This window comes from Sus scrofa, chromosome 8 (assembly GCF_000003025.6).
Source record: "Sus scrofa isolate TJ Tabasco breed Duroc chromosome 8, Sscrofa11.1, whole genome shotgun sequence".
Lineage (NCBI taxonomy): Eukaryota > Metazoa > Chordata > Mammalia > Artiodactyla > Suidae > Sus > Sus scrofa.
Window position 1 is genome coordinate 40,156,967 of NC_010450.4, and position 16,891 is coordinate 40,173,857.

The 16,891-nt window shown below is 37.4% G+C and overlaps 1 protein-coding gene across 33 annotated transcripts in view; it reads left to right on the forward strand.

Annotated features, from left to right (window-relative positions):
* Window positions 297–16,891, forward strand: part of FIP1L1 (factor interacting with PAPOLA and CPSF1) — a 77,822-nt gene continuing 61,227 nt past the window's right edge. For 5 of the 33 annotated variants that reach the window (XM_021101229.1, XM_021101232.1, XM_021101242.1 and 2 more), the window contains exons 1-9: window positions 319–673; window positions 1,853–1,897; window positions 1,999–2,038; window positions 8,202–8,259; window positions 9,640–9,743; window positions 13,166–13,230; window positions 13,766–13,873; window positions 14,463–14,593; window positions 14,883–14,951. In XM_021101229.1, the coding sequence (XP_020956888.1) occupies window positions 589–673; window positions 1,853–1,897; window positions 1,999–2,038; window positions 8,202–8,259; window positions 9,640–9,743; window positions 13,166–13,230; window positions 13,766–13,873; window positions 14,463–14,593; window positions 14,883–14,951 (705 nt within the window). In that variant the 5' untranslated portion in view covers window positions 319–588. Of the gene's footprint in view, window positions 674–1,852; window positions 1,898–1,998; window positions 2,039–8,201; window positions 8,260–9,639; window positions 9,744–13,165; window positions 13,231–13,762; window positions 13,874–14,462; window positions 14,594–14,882; window positions 14,952–16,891 lie in introns of all 33 variants that reach the window. The other 28 variants (XM_021101231.1, XM_021101246.1, XM_021101227.1 and 25 more) reach the window with 19 other exon arrangements.

The following is a 16,891-nucleotide window of genomic DNA, read 5'->3' on the forward strand; positions in this document are numbered from 1 at the left end:
AACAGGGACTGAGAGGTAATGATTCTGTGTCAGGTTTGATACATGTAAAGAAAGAAACAAGGCCTTTCGTAAGATTAAAAAACAACAACAAACAAAAAAAAACCGACTGAGAAGAAAAAGTAAACACCAAAGGCAGAAAGTAACAATGGAGTACTCTCCAGGAAAAGCAATACGGTTTACCAGAGATAGGACTGGGGGAGGGGAATTCTAGACGACGCACGACGTTACAAGAGGAAGTCACGCTAAAAAACCAAAGCGAGATTCCACGGGAGGCGGGGCCAACTACGATGCGCGTGCGCAACCAGGCTCAGGTGGCCGCCGCCGCTGCGGAAGCAAAGCTACCTAGAGACGCCGCGCCGCTTGGGTGCTGGTGCGCGTGCGCGGGCGCGGGCGGAGCGGCGCCGGAGTCGTCTTCTTTACCGCCGCTGCCGCCGCCGCCACGGCCGTCTCTCCTGGATTTGAGTCTCGCGCTTTCTTCGTTCGCTCGCCGGCGGGTTCGCTCCCCTCTCGAGCCCCCGGGCAGCGAGGCTTGGGAAGGGGTTGGAGGGGGCTGCTGATAGCCGCCTTTAAGTTGTGCTCGGGGCGGCCATGTCGGCCGGCGAGGTTGAGCGCCTAGTGTCGGAGCTGAGCGGCGGGACCGGAGGGGATGAGGAGGAAGAGTGGCTCTATGGCGGTACGGAACTTCCTGTCCCTTCTCTCTCTCCCGGGTTCTCTCAGGCCTCTCCTCCGGGTCTGCCGACGGCTGGCGTCCCGGGCCCCTGACGCCGCCGCCCGGGGCCTCTCGCACAGAGCCTCGTCCGGCCTGACTCAGGCCGAGTGCGGCGTGCGCGTCCCCCGCCCCCCTCGGCCTCTGGACGCCCAGCCCACACCCCCTACGCGCTCCCACCCCGCGGCGGCCGCTCGGGGCTGGTCCGGGGGCGCGGGTCCTGGCCCGCGGTCTCTCCCTCCTACTCACTCGGGCTTCTCGGACGCCTCGCCTCCGCGCTCTTCGTCTGTTTTTTAATATCGCCTCTAAGCTGTGTTGGTGCGGCTCCTCTTGCCCCTTGACTGTAGGATGCCCTTCCTGTTGCCAGAAACAGTCATTCTGTAATAATAGCTAAATAAAGTTGATGCTGTAAAACTAACGTCTTGTTTCTTGATGGTCAGTTTGTATGGAATGCACCTGCAAGGGTACCTCCTTGTCTGAAAGTCGTGCTTTAAAATAATAATTAAGAGAGAGAGAAAGAGATGGAATACATTATGGCCCATAAAGAAAACTCTGAATGTCTCCTGTATTAAGGTGAAATTTTTCTTTTTTAAGAGACTACTCTTAACCCACATCATTGAAGTATCTCATGTCCCTAGGCTTATAGTTTTCAGTGTCATCTCATGCATATTTTTTTCACAAATAAGTTCACTACATCTTTTATGGCCCCTTTGAAAGGGACTTGTGTGACACTGATTTTTAACTTCCATCAAGTTACGGTCCCTTCTTGTTTGTTACTGATACTAATTTTGAAAGTTAATGTTTTTTCCTTGCCTAAAATGCATATTGATTCTCTTGAGAATAGTGTAGTAAAAGACCACGTTTAGGCACCGTGCAGCTCCTGGTGATGTGATTAACAAACTTTGATTTTGATAAACTTGTAAAAGACATCTTTTTTTTGGTGGCAAAATTTAGCATTAGTAATACTCTGAATTGTAAATGTTGAGGGTTTCTTTTACACAGATCTAGAAATCTTTAGTACCTTTTAAATTAAGCTTACTTTTATAGAAGTAAAGTCTGATTTTTTTTTTTTATTTTTTTATTTTTCGTAAAAGACATATCTTGTTAAGTTATTATAAGGTGATCTAACTTTGGATGTGCTTATAGGCCCATGGGACGTGCATGTGCACAGTGATTTGGCAAAGGACCTAGGTTAGTGCTTGTGATGATCACTTCAGATTTTCATAATATTGGTTTCTTAAAGAGTTTTGTTTGTTAATTTTATTTATTTATTTATGTATTTTTTTTGGTAGATGAAAATGAAGTTGAAAGGCCAGAAGAAGAAAATGCCAGGTTAGTGAAATTTCTTGTTGATGCTTATATAGATTGTGTGGTACAGTGATTTTGTAGCAGATTGTCAGAAGTATTTCATTATGATCATTGGCTCAATTACATTTTGACTCAAGGTGGGAAGACATTGAGTTCTTTTTTTTACTATTTCAGGACCTAATCTTATACCAATTTCATTTATTTGTTAATAGCCTAGGAGACAAAGTTTTTTAAGGGTTTGAAAATTTTTCACTATTAAGGAACATTGTTTTCATAAGTGATCTCGATAGTGGAATACACGGTATAACCATTTGACTACTAAGAAAATTTTTAAATAATTTTTTATATCTAGTCACTTATGATGGAGCATGATAATGTGAGAAAAACAATGTATACATGTATGTGTGACTGGGTCACCTTGCTGTACAGTAGAAAAGTGACAGAACACTGGAAACCAGCTATAAGGAAAAATAAAAATCTTTATAAAAAATTCTTTGGGTAGCTACTTTGACAATTTCTTTCTTTTTTTTTTTTTTGGTCTTTTTTTTTGTCTTTTCTAGGGCTGAACCCATGGCATATGGAGGTCCCAGGCTAGGGGTCAAATTGGAGCTACAGCTGCTGACCTACACCACAGCCACAGCAACACCAGATCCAAGCTGCATCTGCAACCTACACCACAGCTCATGGCAATGCGAGATCCTTAACCCACTGAGCAAGGCCAGGGATTGAACCCACAACTTCATGGTTCCTATTCGGATTCATTAACCACTGAGCCACGACAGGAACTCCTGCTTTTACAACTTCTTAATATTTTGGATAGAGTAATGCACTTTGGTTATTATTTCAAGGTTTGGATTTATTCAGAAGTCAGTGTGGAATTAATGAATTAAGATTGATTGCCTTTTTTAGAGTACTAGAAAAGTATGAGTATCACTTACAGAACATATATGGGGAGCCAACAACTTACTCAAAATTTCACAACAACTCATGCATACAAGTATGTCGATATGCTGACATTATTCTGACCAGATGCCTTAGTGTCTTAGAGTAGGGGAGAGGTGATTACAGAAAGAGCTTTTAAAGAATATTTGCGTTTAAAAATAGGAGGAAACACCACCTCACACTGACTAGGAATGTCTGTAATCAAAAAGACAGTAATAGGTGTTGGTGAAGATAATGGGGAAATCAGAACCCTTATATAGCACTAATGGTGGGATTGGAAAACGGTGCAGCTGTGGATAATGGTCTGAGAGTTCTTCAAAAGGTTAAATGTAGAGCTACCAGATGATCCAGGAATTTTCCTAGATATATTCTTTAGAGAAATGAGACTTGTATGTGAATGTTCATAGCAGCATCATAATAGCCAAGAAATGGAAAGATCCCAAGTGTCTATCAAATGATGAATGCACAGGTTTAAAAAAGTGGTTTATCTATGCAGTGAAATACTGTTTGGCAGTAAAAAGACACGAATGAAGTACTGATATGTGTTAGTTAGAATATGAATGAACCACGAAAACATGCTAAAACCAGTCAAAAAAGACTACATGTTGTATTTCTAATTGTACTAGATGTACAGACTAAGTAAACCCATAGAAACAGAAGCTAGTGAGTGCTGAGACTGGGCATGGCAAAATGGAGAGTGACTATATATATATAGCAGATTTCTTTTGGAGGTGATGAACATGTTCTAGAGTTATATGGTGTGATGTTTGCACTATTCTGTAAACATATTAAAAACCATTCAATTGTACACTTCAAATGAATGGATTGTGAGATATATAAATTATATCTGAACACTGTTGTCAAAGAGTGAATGGAGGAATTTCCGTTGTGGCTCAGATGGTTAAGATCCATGAGGATGTGGATTCGATCCCTGGCCTCCATCAGTGAGTTAAGGATTTGGCGTTGCTGCAAGGTGTGGTGTAGGTTGCAGACGTGCCTGGACATTGATCTGGACATTGCTGTAGCTGTGGTGTAGGTCAGCAGCTGCAGCTCCAATGCAACCCCTAGCCTGGGAAATTCCATATGCCTTGGGTGCAGCCCTTAAAAAAAAAAAAAAAAAGTGAATGGTGGGAAGAAGTAAGAAGTAGAAATTTGAAATTATTTCTTCCTTGCTTAAAAATATCTCCTATATTGGAAGATTTTTTTTTTTAACCCTTTGATATATCATCTGAAATCTTGTCACTTAGTTTTGAAGTGTATATATCCAACCCAGTTCCTAACCCTAATCTCAATTAACCACAAAGTTGGGATTTATGTAGTTTATCATTAATGAATGTAGTTAAATATTTCTTCATACCCGTTTTTCATTTGGTCAGGAAATTAATGAAAATAATCAGACACATTTTTGTGAACTAGTTTTTATTCTCTTTTCTTAGTACTAGTTCTTGGCTACTGTTGTCAAATCTTATTTTCTGGTTAAACATTCTTTAATTTTAATTCCTCAGTACACAGCTTGGTTAAATTGATTGGAGAGGAAGGCTGCACTGTTAAAATGTCTTTATATTCCTTAGTAACACTTTATTTTGAAAGCTATTAAGTTTATTTCATCCAAAGGAAAAGATCTGCCCTTAAAGTTTTGTTTTTCTTCAAAAAGCTTATAATTTTATCTTGTTTTTAGCATTTTAATGGTGATAGAGAATGAGAACTTTTAAAAGTCTCTGGGGGAAGAGAGCTCTGCTAAAGCTGTGTTCTAGTATCCAGTATGGTACATACACACTGCATTACCCTGAGTCAAGTCCTTGTCCTCAGAGGTTTCCCCACTTTCTTTGTGACTGGGCCCTCATTGAAACTGTTCTTAACCATTGCATTGTACTGTCACCAATTATCTTGTTTTATGTATCCACGTTTTGGGTAAACATACTGTTTTGTGACATAAAAAGCAAACTCAGCTTGTTTCTGAGAAATGTACTAAAGAATTATGGCTGCATATTTTTTTCCTTGGGTCAAGTAGTAGAATAGTGAAAATGGAAGAGATAAGTTTTTGGTTTTATTTGAAGATAGAAGATTATAAAATACCACTATGAGATTAAATTGATTTATATGGAAACTGCTTAATTAGCAGAAATTCAATGAAAAGAGCTTTGACCTGTATCAACATCTGGACATTTTCCCTAGAAATGCTACAAAATAATTGTGAGTTGCCTTATACTTCAGTTTATCTATAAAATGAGGTTAATGGTTAATTCCTACTATCAAAACTATAATTATTAGAAATATAAGAAAGCAATTACAGTATAGTACTATTAAGTTTTATCTCATGGTGAATGGACATATGCTTGAGTCTTAAGAGAATTAGTGTTATATATCAATTTTCTTGTAACAAGACCAATTCAAATTTTAACTGGCCTTAAAATAATTCAAAAAAATTTTAATGATTTTTATTTTTTCCATTATAGTTGGTTTACAGTGTTCTGTCATTTTTCTACTGTACAGCAAAGTGACCCAGTCACACACATCTACATTCTTTTTCTCACATTATCCTCCATCATGCTCCATCACAAGTGACTAGATACAGTTCCCAGTGCTGTACAGCAGGATCTTAGTGCTTATCCGTTCCAAAGGCAGTAGTTTGCATCTATGAACCCCAGAGTCCCAGTCCATCCCTCTCCCCCTTTGGCAGCCACAAGTGTGTTCTCCAAGTCCCTGAGTTTCTTTTCTGTGGAAAGTTTCATTTATGCTGTATATTAGATTCCATATAATATCATATCATATTTGTCTTTTCTTTTGGACTTATCTCACTTAGTATGAGAGTCTCTAGTTCCATCCATGTTGCTTCGAATGGCATTATTTTGTTCTTTTTTATGGCTGAATAGTAATCTATTGTGTATATATACCAGATCTTCTTAATCGATTCATCTCTAACAGACACTTAGGTTGTTTCCATGTCTTGTCTGTTGTGAATAGTGCTGCAGTGAACATATGTGTGCATGTGTCTTTTTCTTTTCTCTTCTTTTTTTTTTTTAGTGCCGAAAGAACTTTCTTTACTTTTGTTTTGTTTTTGAAAACAAGCTTCTTTTGTTGAGGGAAAAGAATGACATAATGGAGAAAAGTTGGTCCAGAGAGGATTTACGTTGTACATGTGTCTTTTTCAAGGAAAGTTTTGTCTGGATATATGCCCAAGAGTGGGATTGCTGGGTCATATATGTAGTTCTGTAGTTTTCTGAGGTACCTCCATACTGTTTTCCATAGTGGTTGTACCAATTTACATTCCCACCAATAGTGTAGGAGGGTTCCCTTTGTTCCACACCCCCTCCAGTATTTGTTATTTGTGGACTTTTTAATAACGGCCATTCTGACTGTTGTGAGGTGGTACCTCATAGTAGTTTTGATTTGCTTTTCTCTAATAATCAGTGATGTTGAGCATTTTTTCATGTGCTTATTGGCCATCTGTATATCTTCTTTGGAGAAATGTCTGTTCAGGCCTTTTGCCTATTTTTTAATTGCGTTGTTAGTTTTTTTGCTGTTGAGTTGTGTAAGTTGTTTGTATATTTTAGAGATTAAGCTGTTGCCAGTTGCATCCTTTGAAATTATTTTCTCCCATTCTATAGGTTGTCTTTTTTTTTTATGGTTTCCTTTGCTGTGCGAAAGCCTTGTCAGTTTAAGTCCCATTGGTTTATTTTTGCTTTTATCCCTTTTGCCTTGGGAAACAAAAAAAATTTTTTTTTTTTTGGAGTTCTCATCATGGCACAGTGGGTTAAGAATCTGACTGCATTGGCTCAGGTTACTGTGGAGGCATAGATTCATTTCACAGCCAGTGCAGTGGATTAAAAGGATCTGATGCTGCCACAACTGTGGTGTTGGTTGCAGCTGTGGCTCAGATTCAGTGCCAGGCCTGGAAACTTCCATATGCTGTGGTGCAAAAAATAAGAAAAAAAAAAGTAATTTTTATTAATGCTTCAAAATTAGTTCTGGCACTCCTTTGGGTCAAATTGGAAGCCAGTCATACATGAAGGTAAAACTTTTTATCTTACTTATTTTTTATTCAACAAAGAACATATATCCAGTAAGACTGATGAAACAGAGAACCAAGAGCATGTGTGTTTACTAGATACTGAAAGAGTTAATGTGATCAAATCACAGATCTGAGTTCCTTGGGCACCAGGTAAAAGAGGAAACTGTGTTACATAGTCCTTGGCAATTACTTTTTTTTTTCCTGTCTTTTGTCTTTTTAGTGCTGCAGCTGCGGAATATGGAGGTTCCCAGGCTAGGGGTCTAATCCAAGATGTAACTGCTGGCCTACACCACAGCCACAGCAATGCAAGATCTGAGCCGTGTCTGCATCCTACACCACAGCTCATAGCAACACTGGATCCTCAACCCACTGAGCAAGGCCAGGGATTGAACCCGCAACCTCTTGGTTCCTAGTCGGATTTGTTTCTGCTGCGCCACGACAGGAACTCCTTTTTAAAATTTTTATTTATTTACTTATTTTTTTTGTCCTTGGCATTTACTAGAGTACTTTGATATTGAATATAATTTTAGGATAAATTAGAAACAGATTATAAATTATAAACTTATTAAGGGAGTTCCCTGGTGGCTCAGTGGGTTAAGGATCTAACATTGTCACTGCTGTGGCTTGGGTCACTGCAGTGGTGTGGGTTTGTTCCCTGGCCAGGGAACTTCTACATGCTGTGGACATGGCCAAAAAAAATGTAAAAAACTCGGAGTTCCCATCGTGGCTCAGTGGTTAATGAATCTGACTAGGAACCATGAGGTTGTGGGTTCGATCCCTAGCCTTGCTCAGTGGGTTAAGGATCTGGCGTTGCTGTGAGCTGTGGTGTAGGTCACAGACTTGGCTCGGATCCCAAGTTGCTGTGACTGTGGCATAGGCTGGCGGCTGCAGCTACAATTAGATCCCTAGTCTGGGAACCTCCATATGCTGCAGGAGCAGCCCTAGAAAAGGCAAAAAGACAAAAAAAAAAAAACAAAACCCTCAAATTATATCTTATCATCAGATTGTAAATTTGCCATCATTAACATTGTGGAGGCAGTTCCATACTACTTCCAGTGTTGAATGTTCATGTTCTTTGTGAGGTGTTAGGCCCAGACAGGCAGTTTTTACCATGTCTTTGCATATCCAGTGCACAGTAACTTCAGGAAACTTCAGACATAGCTTAAAAACACTAGTATGCTCTGTACTTCAGAAAAGTAATACCAGACATGTACTTGTTTTTGTTGTTTGTAGTGCTAATCCTCCATCTGGAATTGAAGATGAAACTGCTGAAAATGGTGTACCTAAACCGGTAACAAGGCTTTGGGATCTGGTTACTTCTCTGTTTAAAATCTTTATCAGTAGTTTCCCATTCACTTGGGAAGAAAACCAAAATTTAACATGACTGGGGTATTTTGCATGATCGGGCCCCCCTCTTATAATTTCCTTTGTCATCTGGTAATATCAAAAAGGGTAACCGTGAGAAGAAGTAGTGGAAGGGGATTGCAGAGGAAATGGAGCATGTGCAAGAGCTTGATGTTAATTGCTTTCAAGGAATTGAGTGATCCTAGATCAACTAACTAGATCACAGAGAGCCTGGTTTTCAAAGCATACATTGAATCTCTCAACCCAAGTTTGTCAAGTTCTTTAGCGAATTGTTATTTTATGTAAGTGACAGTCTGACCACATGCCCGTTAAAAGTGATTTTTTTGGGGGGGGGTTAAACAAATCTTGGTCCCATGAATATTTTAATCCTGTAAAACAGAGGAGGTTGTTATTCTGCAAGCCTAACAACTTGAACTTGTATACAAAAAAGCATTTAGCCTAGTTGATCTACTTTTTGAATTTACTATTATGTGACTAGGCACAAAGCAGCCTCAAAAAAAATAAAACTTTCATAAATGGCCCCACTGGGAGTTCCCATCGTGGCGCAGTGGTTAACGAATCTGACTAGGAACCATGAGGTTTTGGGTTCGTTCCCTGCCCTTGCTCAGTGGGTTAAGGATCCGGTGTTGCCGTGAGCTGTGGTGTAGGTCACAGATGCGGCTCGGATCCCGAGTTGCTGTGGCTCTGTTGCTGTGGCTCAGGCATAGGCTGGTGGCTACAGCTCCGATTAGACCCCTACACCTAGCCTGGGAACCTCCATATGCCATGGAAGCGGTTCAAGAAAAGGCAAAAAAAAAAAAAAAAAAAAAAAAATGGCCCTACTTTTATTCATAGGAAAAAAGTGTACCCTCATTCATTTGCTTGTAGGGCCTCTTTTACGTGTAAATGATGCTGGGAATAGGTGAGCTGCTTCTTAACTATTTGGTGCTTTTAATCATGACTCGTGATTGTTTTCCTCTTTCATATTCTTTTTGTTAAAAATTCCTCAAATACTTTTAAAAAATAATTTTATTTTCTTGATATTTTAGTATACTGTCTTAGATTTTTTTGCAAGAGGGGCAGTTATAAAAGTAGCAAAAAATACATGAGGTGTTATTTACCAAAAGAATGTTGAGAAAAGGTGTTACTTCATCTTCTTAACTCTTTATCATGTAAATCATCAAAGTTGTAATTGAGTTGAAGTAGGTATTATTTTTCCCCTGTAATTAACTCAAAAAAATGCAAAACCATTAACCTTTTCAGCGATTCATATTTGTCATTGAAGTGGATTGTTGACTGTATTTTATGATTGTTTATGTTGATATAGAAAGTGACTGAGACTGAAGACGACAGTGACAGCGACAGTGATGATGATGAGGATGATGTTCATGTCACTATAGGAGACATTAAAACGGGTGCACCACAGTATGGGTAAGTTCTTTTTTTGGTCTTTTTAGGGCCTCATCTGTGGCATATGGAAGTTCTCAGGCTAGGAGTCAAATTGGAGCTGTAGCTGCTGGCCTATACCACAGCTACAGCAACATGGGATCTGAGCCACATCTGTGACCTACACCACAGCTTATAGCAACACCAATTCCTTAACCTACTGAGTGAAGCCAGGGATTGAACCTGCATCCTCATGGATACTAGTCGGGCTTGTTATTGCCAAGCCAGGACGGGAACTCTGGGGTAAGTTCTTAAGTAACAACTGTGTGCTTAAATTAAAGGTAGAGTGCCTGTATCAGACAATTAGTGATTGATTTAATTGTTCTTACACTTTTCCATCTTACCATGATATGAAAGAACTTTTGTTAAAATTTCACCAAATGAATTGCTAAGAGAGGAGGTAAAAATTCTTGTCACCAAAAAAAAATTTGTAACTGTGTGGTAGTAGCTATTAATTGAAGTTATTGTAATCACTTTGCGGTTTATACATATGTCAAATCATTATGTTGTACACTTAAAATTAACTTAGTGTTATATGTGAATTATGTTTCATGATGAAAAGGGATTTCACTATGAAAATACTTTTTTCCTGAAAATAATTAATTAGGTAAAGTTATGTAAAAGCAGCAATTTTTGATTTCTAAAATTGAAATATCTTTATAAATGAATTGAGATTCTTTAAATAGAATTAGAAAACCTTGAATTGCTGTTTACATCTACATTGTTCTTACGTTTTACTTATCCAGATCTGAGTTTAGATTTTTAATTTTTTTGTCCAATAAAAACAATATCAAAAGTATTTCTGTAGTTCCTGTCGTGGCGCAGTGGAAAAGAATACGACTAGGAACCATGACCCCTGGCCTCATTCAGTCGGTTAAGGATCCGGTGTTGCCATGAACTGTGGTGTAGGTTGCACACACGGCTGGAATCTGCTGTTGCTGTGGCTGTGGTGTAGGCCCGCAGCTGTAGCTTGGATTAGACCCCTGGCCTGGGAACCTCCATACGCTGTGGGTGCAGCCCTAAAAAGCATTAAAAAAAAAAAAAGAAAGAAAAAAGTGTGTATTTTTGCTTTTCATAGTGTATTTTTCAAGTGGTTAATTTGCCTGTAGGCTCTTTAGGCTGATAAGTTGTCTCAAGGATTATAGTCTGTAAAGCTGGATCAAGTGAATGGACTATCATGGATGCACAGAGCACATAGAAAGAATTTTACAGGAAGATCCGAAGGGAATAAAGTATAGGTTTAGATTTTGTTATGGTGGTAGATCTTTTCTATTGACGTCTTTTCTGTTTTTCAGAATGGATATATATTGTGGTGCTTGTGCATTGGAAACATAAAATTTTGTTAATTGCACTATAGTTCATTAAGTAGCTTTATTGGGAATGAAGCTGTATAAAGGAATAAGTTGCTAAAAGTCTGTAGGTGTTGAAGAGAAGATCCTAGATGTGGTATTATTTGAACTTGTGTGAATAATTCTTGAGACAAAAGGACAGATAAATTAGATGGGTGATACTATGTATATGTAGTGGAAGCATGGCTTAGAGGATCTTAAGACTAGAGGATAAGGTAGATGAGAAAGGATGCTTGAAACCACTGAAGAGATGGGAGTTAGCATGTTGTCATCATCATGGAACCTTTAAAAGGTTTATAGGCAAGTCACCACTATTTGAAAATATAAACTCTAGCAGTGGTAATTGAAATGGACTAGATAGAAATGAAGTTAACAGCTATGAAGTAATTGTCCACATGGGATGATAATCCAAACTAAGCCAGCAACAGTAATATAGGGATAGATGGAAAAATTAGATATATTTGAGTGAATAATAAGTGGATATAACATGGGTAACAGATTGGTTATAGATGGAGGGGTAGATAAAAGGTGCAGTGGTTTAGAGGTTTTTGGACAGTTCATTGTGTATATAACATTGTATTACCATGTGTAGGTAATGTGGGAGGAGTAGATTAAATTTTTTTCCCTCTCTCCTACCAGCCTATTTTTTATATATTTTTATTTAAAACATTTTTTAATTTAAAAATTTTTTTGGCTGTGCTTGCAGCATACAGAAGTTCCTGGGCCAGGGATTGACCTCGGACCATAGCAGTGAGAACACCAGATCCTTAACCACTAGCCACTAGGGAACTCCAAAAATAAATATTTTGATGTTTTTTTTTTTTTTTTTTTTTTTTTTGACTACAGTGTGCAGTGGTTTGATGTGGGGTCTCAGTTACCAGCCCAGGGTTTGAACCCTGGCCGTAGCAGGAAAAGCGCTGAATCCTAACCACTAGAGCACCAGGGAACTCCCCTTGATAAATTTATTTTGACGTTCTCTTTAGACATTAAAGTATATAGGATATAGCCCCTAGAGAAGCCTGAGACTTCATGGGGGGTTATTGGATGGTATCAGATTTACTTAAGAATGGTTTTTGATGTAGCTAAGCTTCTTTATACACAGCGAGTATGAATGTTTGGTGTCATTTAAAAAATGTTTTAAAAGGCAGAATGGGAAAGGGAAAGTAGAGACATTCATGTAATGAAGTATGATAAACCTTTTATAATATGGTTTTGATTTATCTTTTAGCAGTTCTGTAAGAGAACCATTTAAAAATAATCCTTAGTTTTTTACTTTGACTTTCAAACATCTAGGACTTTTATACATCATGTATAGATATCCCAAAGAGCTTTTGCTGTGCTAAATTTAGATTTTTTTTTTTAATTTAGATTGTTGAAATGTAAGCATTGTGGGGGAGGAACCATGTTTGTCTAGCTGCTCATTCTCTCTTTAGCTTAGCATTATATATGATGTAATGTGGATGCTCGAGCAGTTACTAAATGAATTAATTAGCCAATGAGATGAGTAAACATTTTAAGTAGAAGTAGTGCTTGACAGTAACAGTTTATTTGGGGCTACTTCATACTTCCTGTGTTTATAGCAGTGGAGCTTTATACAAGTATTTGAATATTTTGTTGAATTTATCCTTATATCTTTAAGCAGAATTACCTAGGTTTCAAATTTAATACACTGGAGACAAAAGATGAAAATTATTAGGCAGGTGAAAAGCAGTGCATTTTCACAAGTCCATTTGAATGAGTAGGAGATGAGATGAAAACAAAGCATTTAAACTGTTCTTTCACAGTCAAATTTCTGGGAAGTTTATTACAGTGGGAAATTGAGTTAGTAGCAAGTAGGTTTTTGAGTTGGAAAATTAGACTTTTAAAAAAATACTTGTTTTTATCTTTTTTTAAGCAAGGAACAGACCCTTAAAATTAGTTTAAAACATTTTCTAAAATGTTTGAACTAGTTTCAGTTTATTCAGTTAATGTTTGGGTGTATAATTTATGTTACATACAGAATATATTGCTGTTTTTACTTTAAGTTTCTCAGGATAATTTTTATTATTTTACTTTTAGGAGTTACGGCACAGCACCTGTAAATCTTAACATCAAGACAGGAGGAAGAGTTTATGGGACTACAGGTAAAATTTGTATTTGCAGTTGCATCCATAGGAATATATATCTGAATAGGTCATGAATAGGTTGTAAGCTGTTACAGCTCATTTTTAAAAAGCAGTTTTTGACCATTTTTCATGTAGTGGAGATACTTTCTGTAAAGGGCTAGGTAATCAATATTTTAGGTTGTGTGGGTCACATAGGGTTTCTGTCACGTATGTGTGGTTTTTTTGTTTGTCCTATAACCTTTGAAGAAGTAAAAAATCTTTCTTAGCTCACAGACTACAGTGATTTAGAACATGGAAGTTAGCAACTTCCTTTTGGTATAGGAATCCCTTATTGTGAGCAACAAGTCCCTAATTTCTCTATCCGTTTTAACTTACAGCTATACCATACATTTTGACCTTACTGTTTATTTATGGTAAACCTTGCCGTTTTGTTTAGGATTTTGCCGTATTTTATGCTAACAGTAGTAAAAAGGTGTCAGTGTTTTCTGTTTGTCTGTAGTATCAGCTTCTTTCCAATGTGGTTCCTTCACCATTTTGTACTTTTCTAAAGTAGGAACGAAAGTCAAAGGAGTGGATCTTGACGCACCTGGAAGCATTAATGGAGTTCCACTCTTGGAGGTTGATTTGGATTCTTTTGAAGATAAACCATGGCGAAAACCTGGTAAGATTATTATGGATTATGTCAGTTTAAAAAGATTTTTATTATAAACAGTTATTAGAAAAGTTTTTTTCAGCATCAGTTTAGAATATTATTTTTTAAATGTAATTTTTGTTGTCTTATGAATATCATAATAATGACCTGTATTAATAAATCTTACAGCCTAGCATTACGTAAGAGTAGACTTTGCACATTGTTTTATTAATGCCATTTCTAAAGGAAATAATTCTTTTTTTTTTTTTTTTTTTTTGTCTTTTTGCCTTTTCTAGGGCCGCTCCCGCGGCATATGGAAGTTCCCAGACTAGGAGGTGAATCAGAGCTGTAGTCTCTGGCCTATGCCAGAGCCACAGCAATGCAGGATCCAAGCCGCATCTGTGACCTACACCACAGCTCACGGCAATGCCGGATCCTTAACCCACTGAGCAAGGCCAAGGATCGAAGCCGAATCCTTATGGATCCTAGTCGGTTTCATTAACCGCTGAGCCACGAAGGGAACGCCCTCCATTTTTATTCTTACAGTTTAATATATATTATATGCTGCATAAAAATAGAATTGAAATATTTGCACACTAAAAGTGTGTCTTATCTTTAGGTGCTGATCTTTCTGATTATTTTAATTATGGGTTTAATGAAGATACCTGGAAAGCTTACTGTGAAAAACAAAAGAGGATACGAATGGGACTTGAAGTTATACCAGTTACCTCTACTACTAATAAAATTACGGTAATTAGTAAATATTCCAAAATACCCCAGCCTTTTCTACTGTCCCAGTTTTATTCCCTAAGTAAATCAGTTGTTCCCTATAAAGGTGGTTAAATGCTATGTGATAGTTTAAAAATTCCATTTTACCATGTTTGTTTTTTTCCCTTCCTTCCCTTTCAGAGTTTCATATTAATGATTATCTGATGTTTTTAGTTTCAAGTCACAAACTAGCCACAGCTAGTTTGTCTTTATATGGCCTACAATTAAAATTTATGTGGTATCTTAATGGGGAATATGTTATTTAACTTAGGCCGAAGACTGTACTATGGAAGTTACACCAGGTGCAGAGATCCAAGATGGCAGATTCAATCTTTTTAAGGTGAATTTTAGTAAATTATCCTTGGTTGCTCTCATTTTTTTGTTCTTGAGTCTGCTCCCATACCACTACTCAAGGGATGAGATTAAAGTGGAAATAGCTACCTTTTTTCCAATCCTTTAGCTTCCTGGTGACTTACAAATTTGCTGATTGTTGTTTTATCTCCACTTTGCAAGCATGTGAATTGTAGCCTATTATACTAACAATGCCAAGTAAAACTGTTCTTGCTATATGTTGTGATTTTTATTTTGAGTCATAATGTATGTTTGTTTGTAGGATATAAAAGTTTATGCCAACAGACTAAGCACTCATTGTAGGTCCTGCTATAATCTTTATCAGAATTCGAGACTTATTTTTCCTGATTTTCTGTTAAAAAATAGTAAGGCAGATGGCATACTGCATATTATTTGTATGACACTGAAGTCATTGGTGTAGTGTTTCTTGTAGTTTAAGATGTTTAAGAATCTTAGACATTCTTTGCGAGTCACTGTGAAAGACTCAACAGAATAGGATAAAGCTGTTGATTTTTTAAATTAATACTTAAAAGGAGTAGGTTTAGTAAGAGACTTGCAGGTTGATAAAATTACTTGGGTATCAAGTCTGACTTCTGGCTTCTCCATTCCATGTGATTACAGACTCAGTCTGAAGAATAGTAATATATTTTCATACCTGTGCAGTATACAGCAACCTACAGACTTTTCTCAAAATGTGATTGTATATTCTTCTTCTTTACCTTAATTCTTAATTCTTATATTGAGAGACACTGGGATGAAGACTGGGAGTGGCTTTTAGATTGGGTTATATACTCAGGGAACTTTTGTGGGCAGGAACTTTTCTGTGTCCCATTTGGGGCTACAGCCCTGTCCACCAAAATACTGCCTTATGCAATGCATGTGCTATATCCGCAGATGTAGCCGCTCTGCTGGACACAGTTCTGTATAGAGAATTTAATTTTAATTTACATCCTACTTTGGGTAAGTATTTGGTTCTTGTTCTGCTGTAAATATTTTGAAAGTGTGTGATGTCTTATTTTAAATGGTCATCAGGTTCTTCTTGGTGATAGCTACCTATTTAGACATTGAATATGTTGTTTTTTATGATTGCAGTGAATAGATAGGAAGTTACCTTGATTATGAAATAGTTCGTTTGCAGTGGTGCTTTTTATTTTCTTCTAACAGGAAGGAGAACTGCCTTTTTAAACGGCCAGTTTCTCTGTATTTTATCTTTTTGCAGTAAACTTCTGAAAGTAAAGAATAAAAAGAAACTCCTAGGGCCTGGTCTCGTATTGAAGGTAGCCATCATGAATGAGTTTTTTATGTACATATGGTCTATCAAAAATTATTTGGAAGTGTCTTTGATTATGTGAGAGGAGGTTGTTGTTCCATTTTGATTTATTTGATTCCGAATGAATAGGGACTTGAATTTGATGAGTATTCTCTTTTTTCTTTTTCTTTTTTTTTTTTGCCTTAATGTGCTTAAATATTGTCTGTTGGAAATACTGATTTGGGATAGGGTGTGTATGGCTCATGCTTTTTCTTTATGCGTATCGTGGTCTGTAAGCTATATTTTGTTGCTAGTGCTCAAAATCTGCCACTAATAGTATGTGGTGGTAGTGTTTGGTATTTTCAAGTTGCAGTTTGATTTACATTGAATTTCAGTTTACGACTATCCTACCCTGAACTTGCCCGATCTCATCTGATTTACACTGAGTTTCAGAAATATTTCTGTCACCTTAAATAAATTTCTGAAATATCCTTGTTCAGATTTCTGTGAGATTATTGTTTTCAAAGAACTCTGCAACTCTGGAGAATACCAAAAACATTACAAAGATGTAATTAGTTCCCAAATAAGTAAATTTAGTAGGTATTATTAAGTGCTAAAATGTATACTTTAAACAAAATGCTGTGGAAATTGGAGATATGAGAGAGTTAATTAGAAACTAC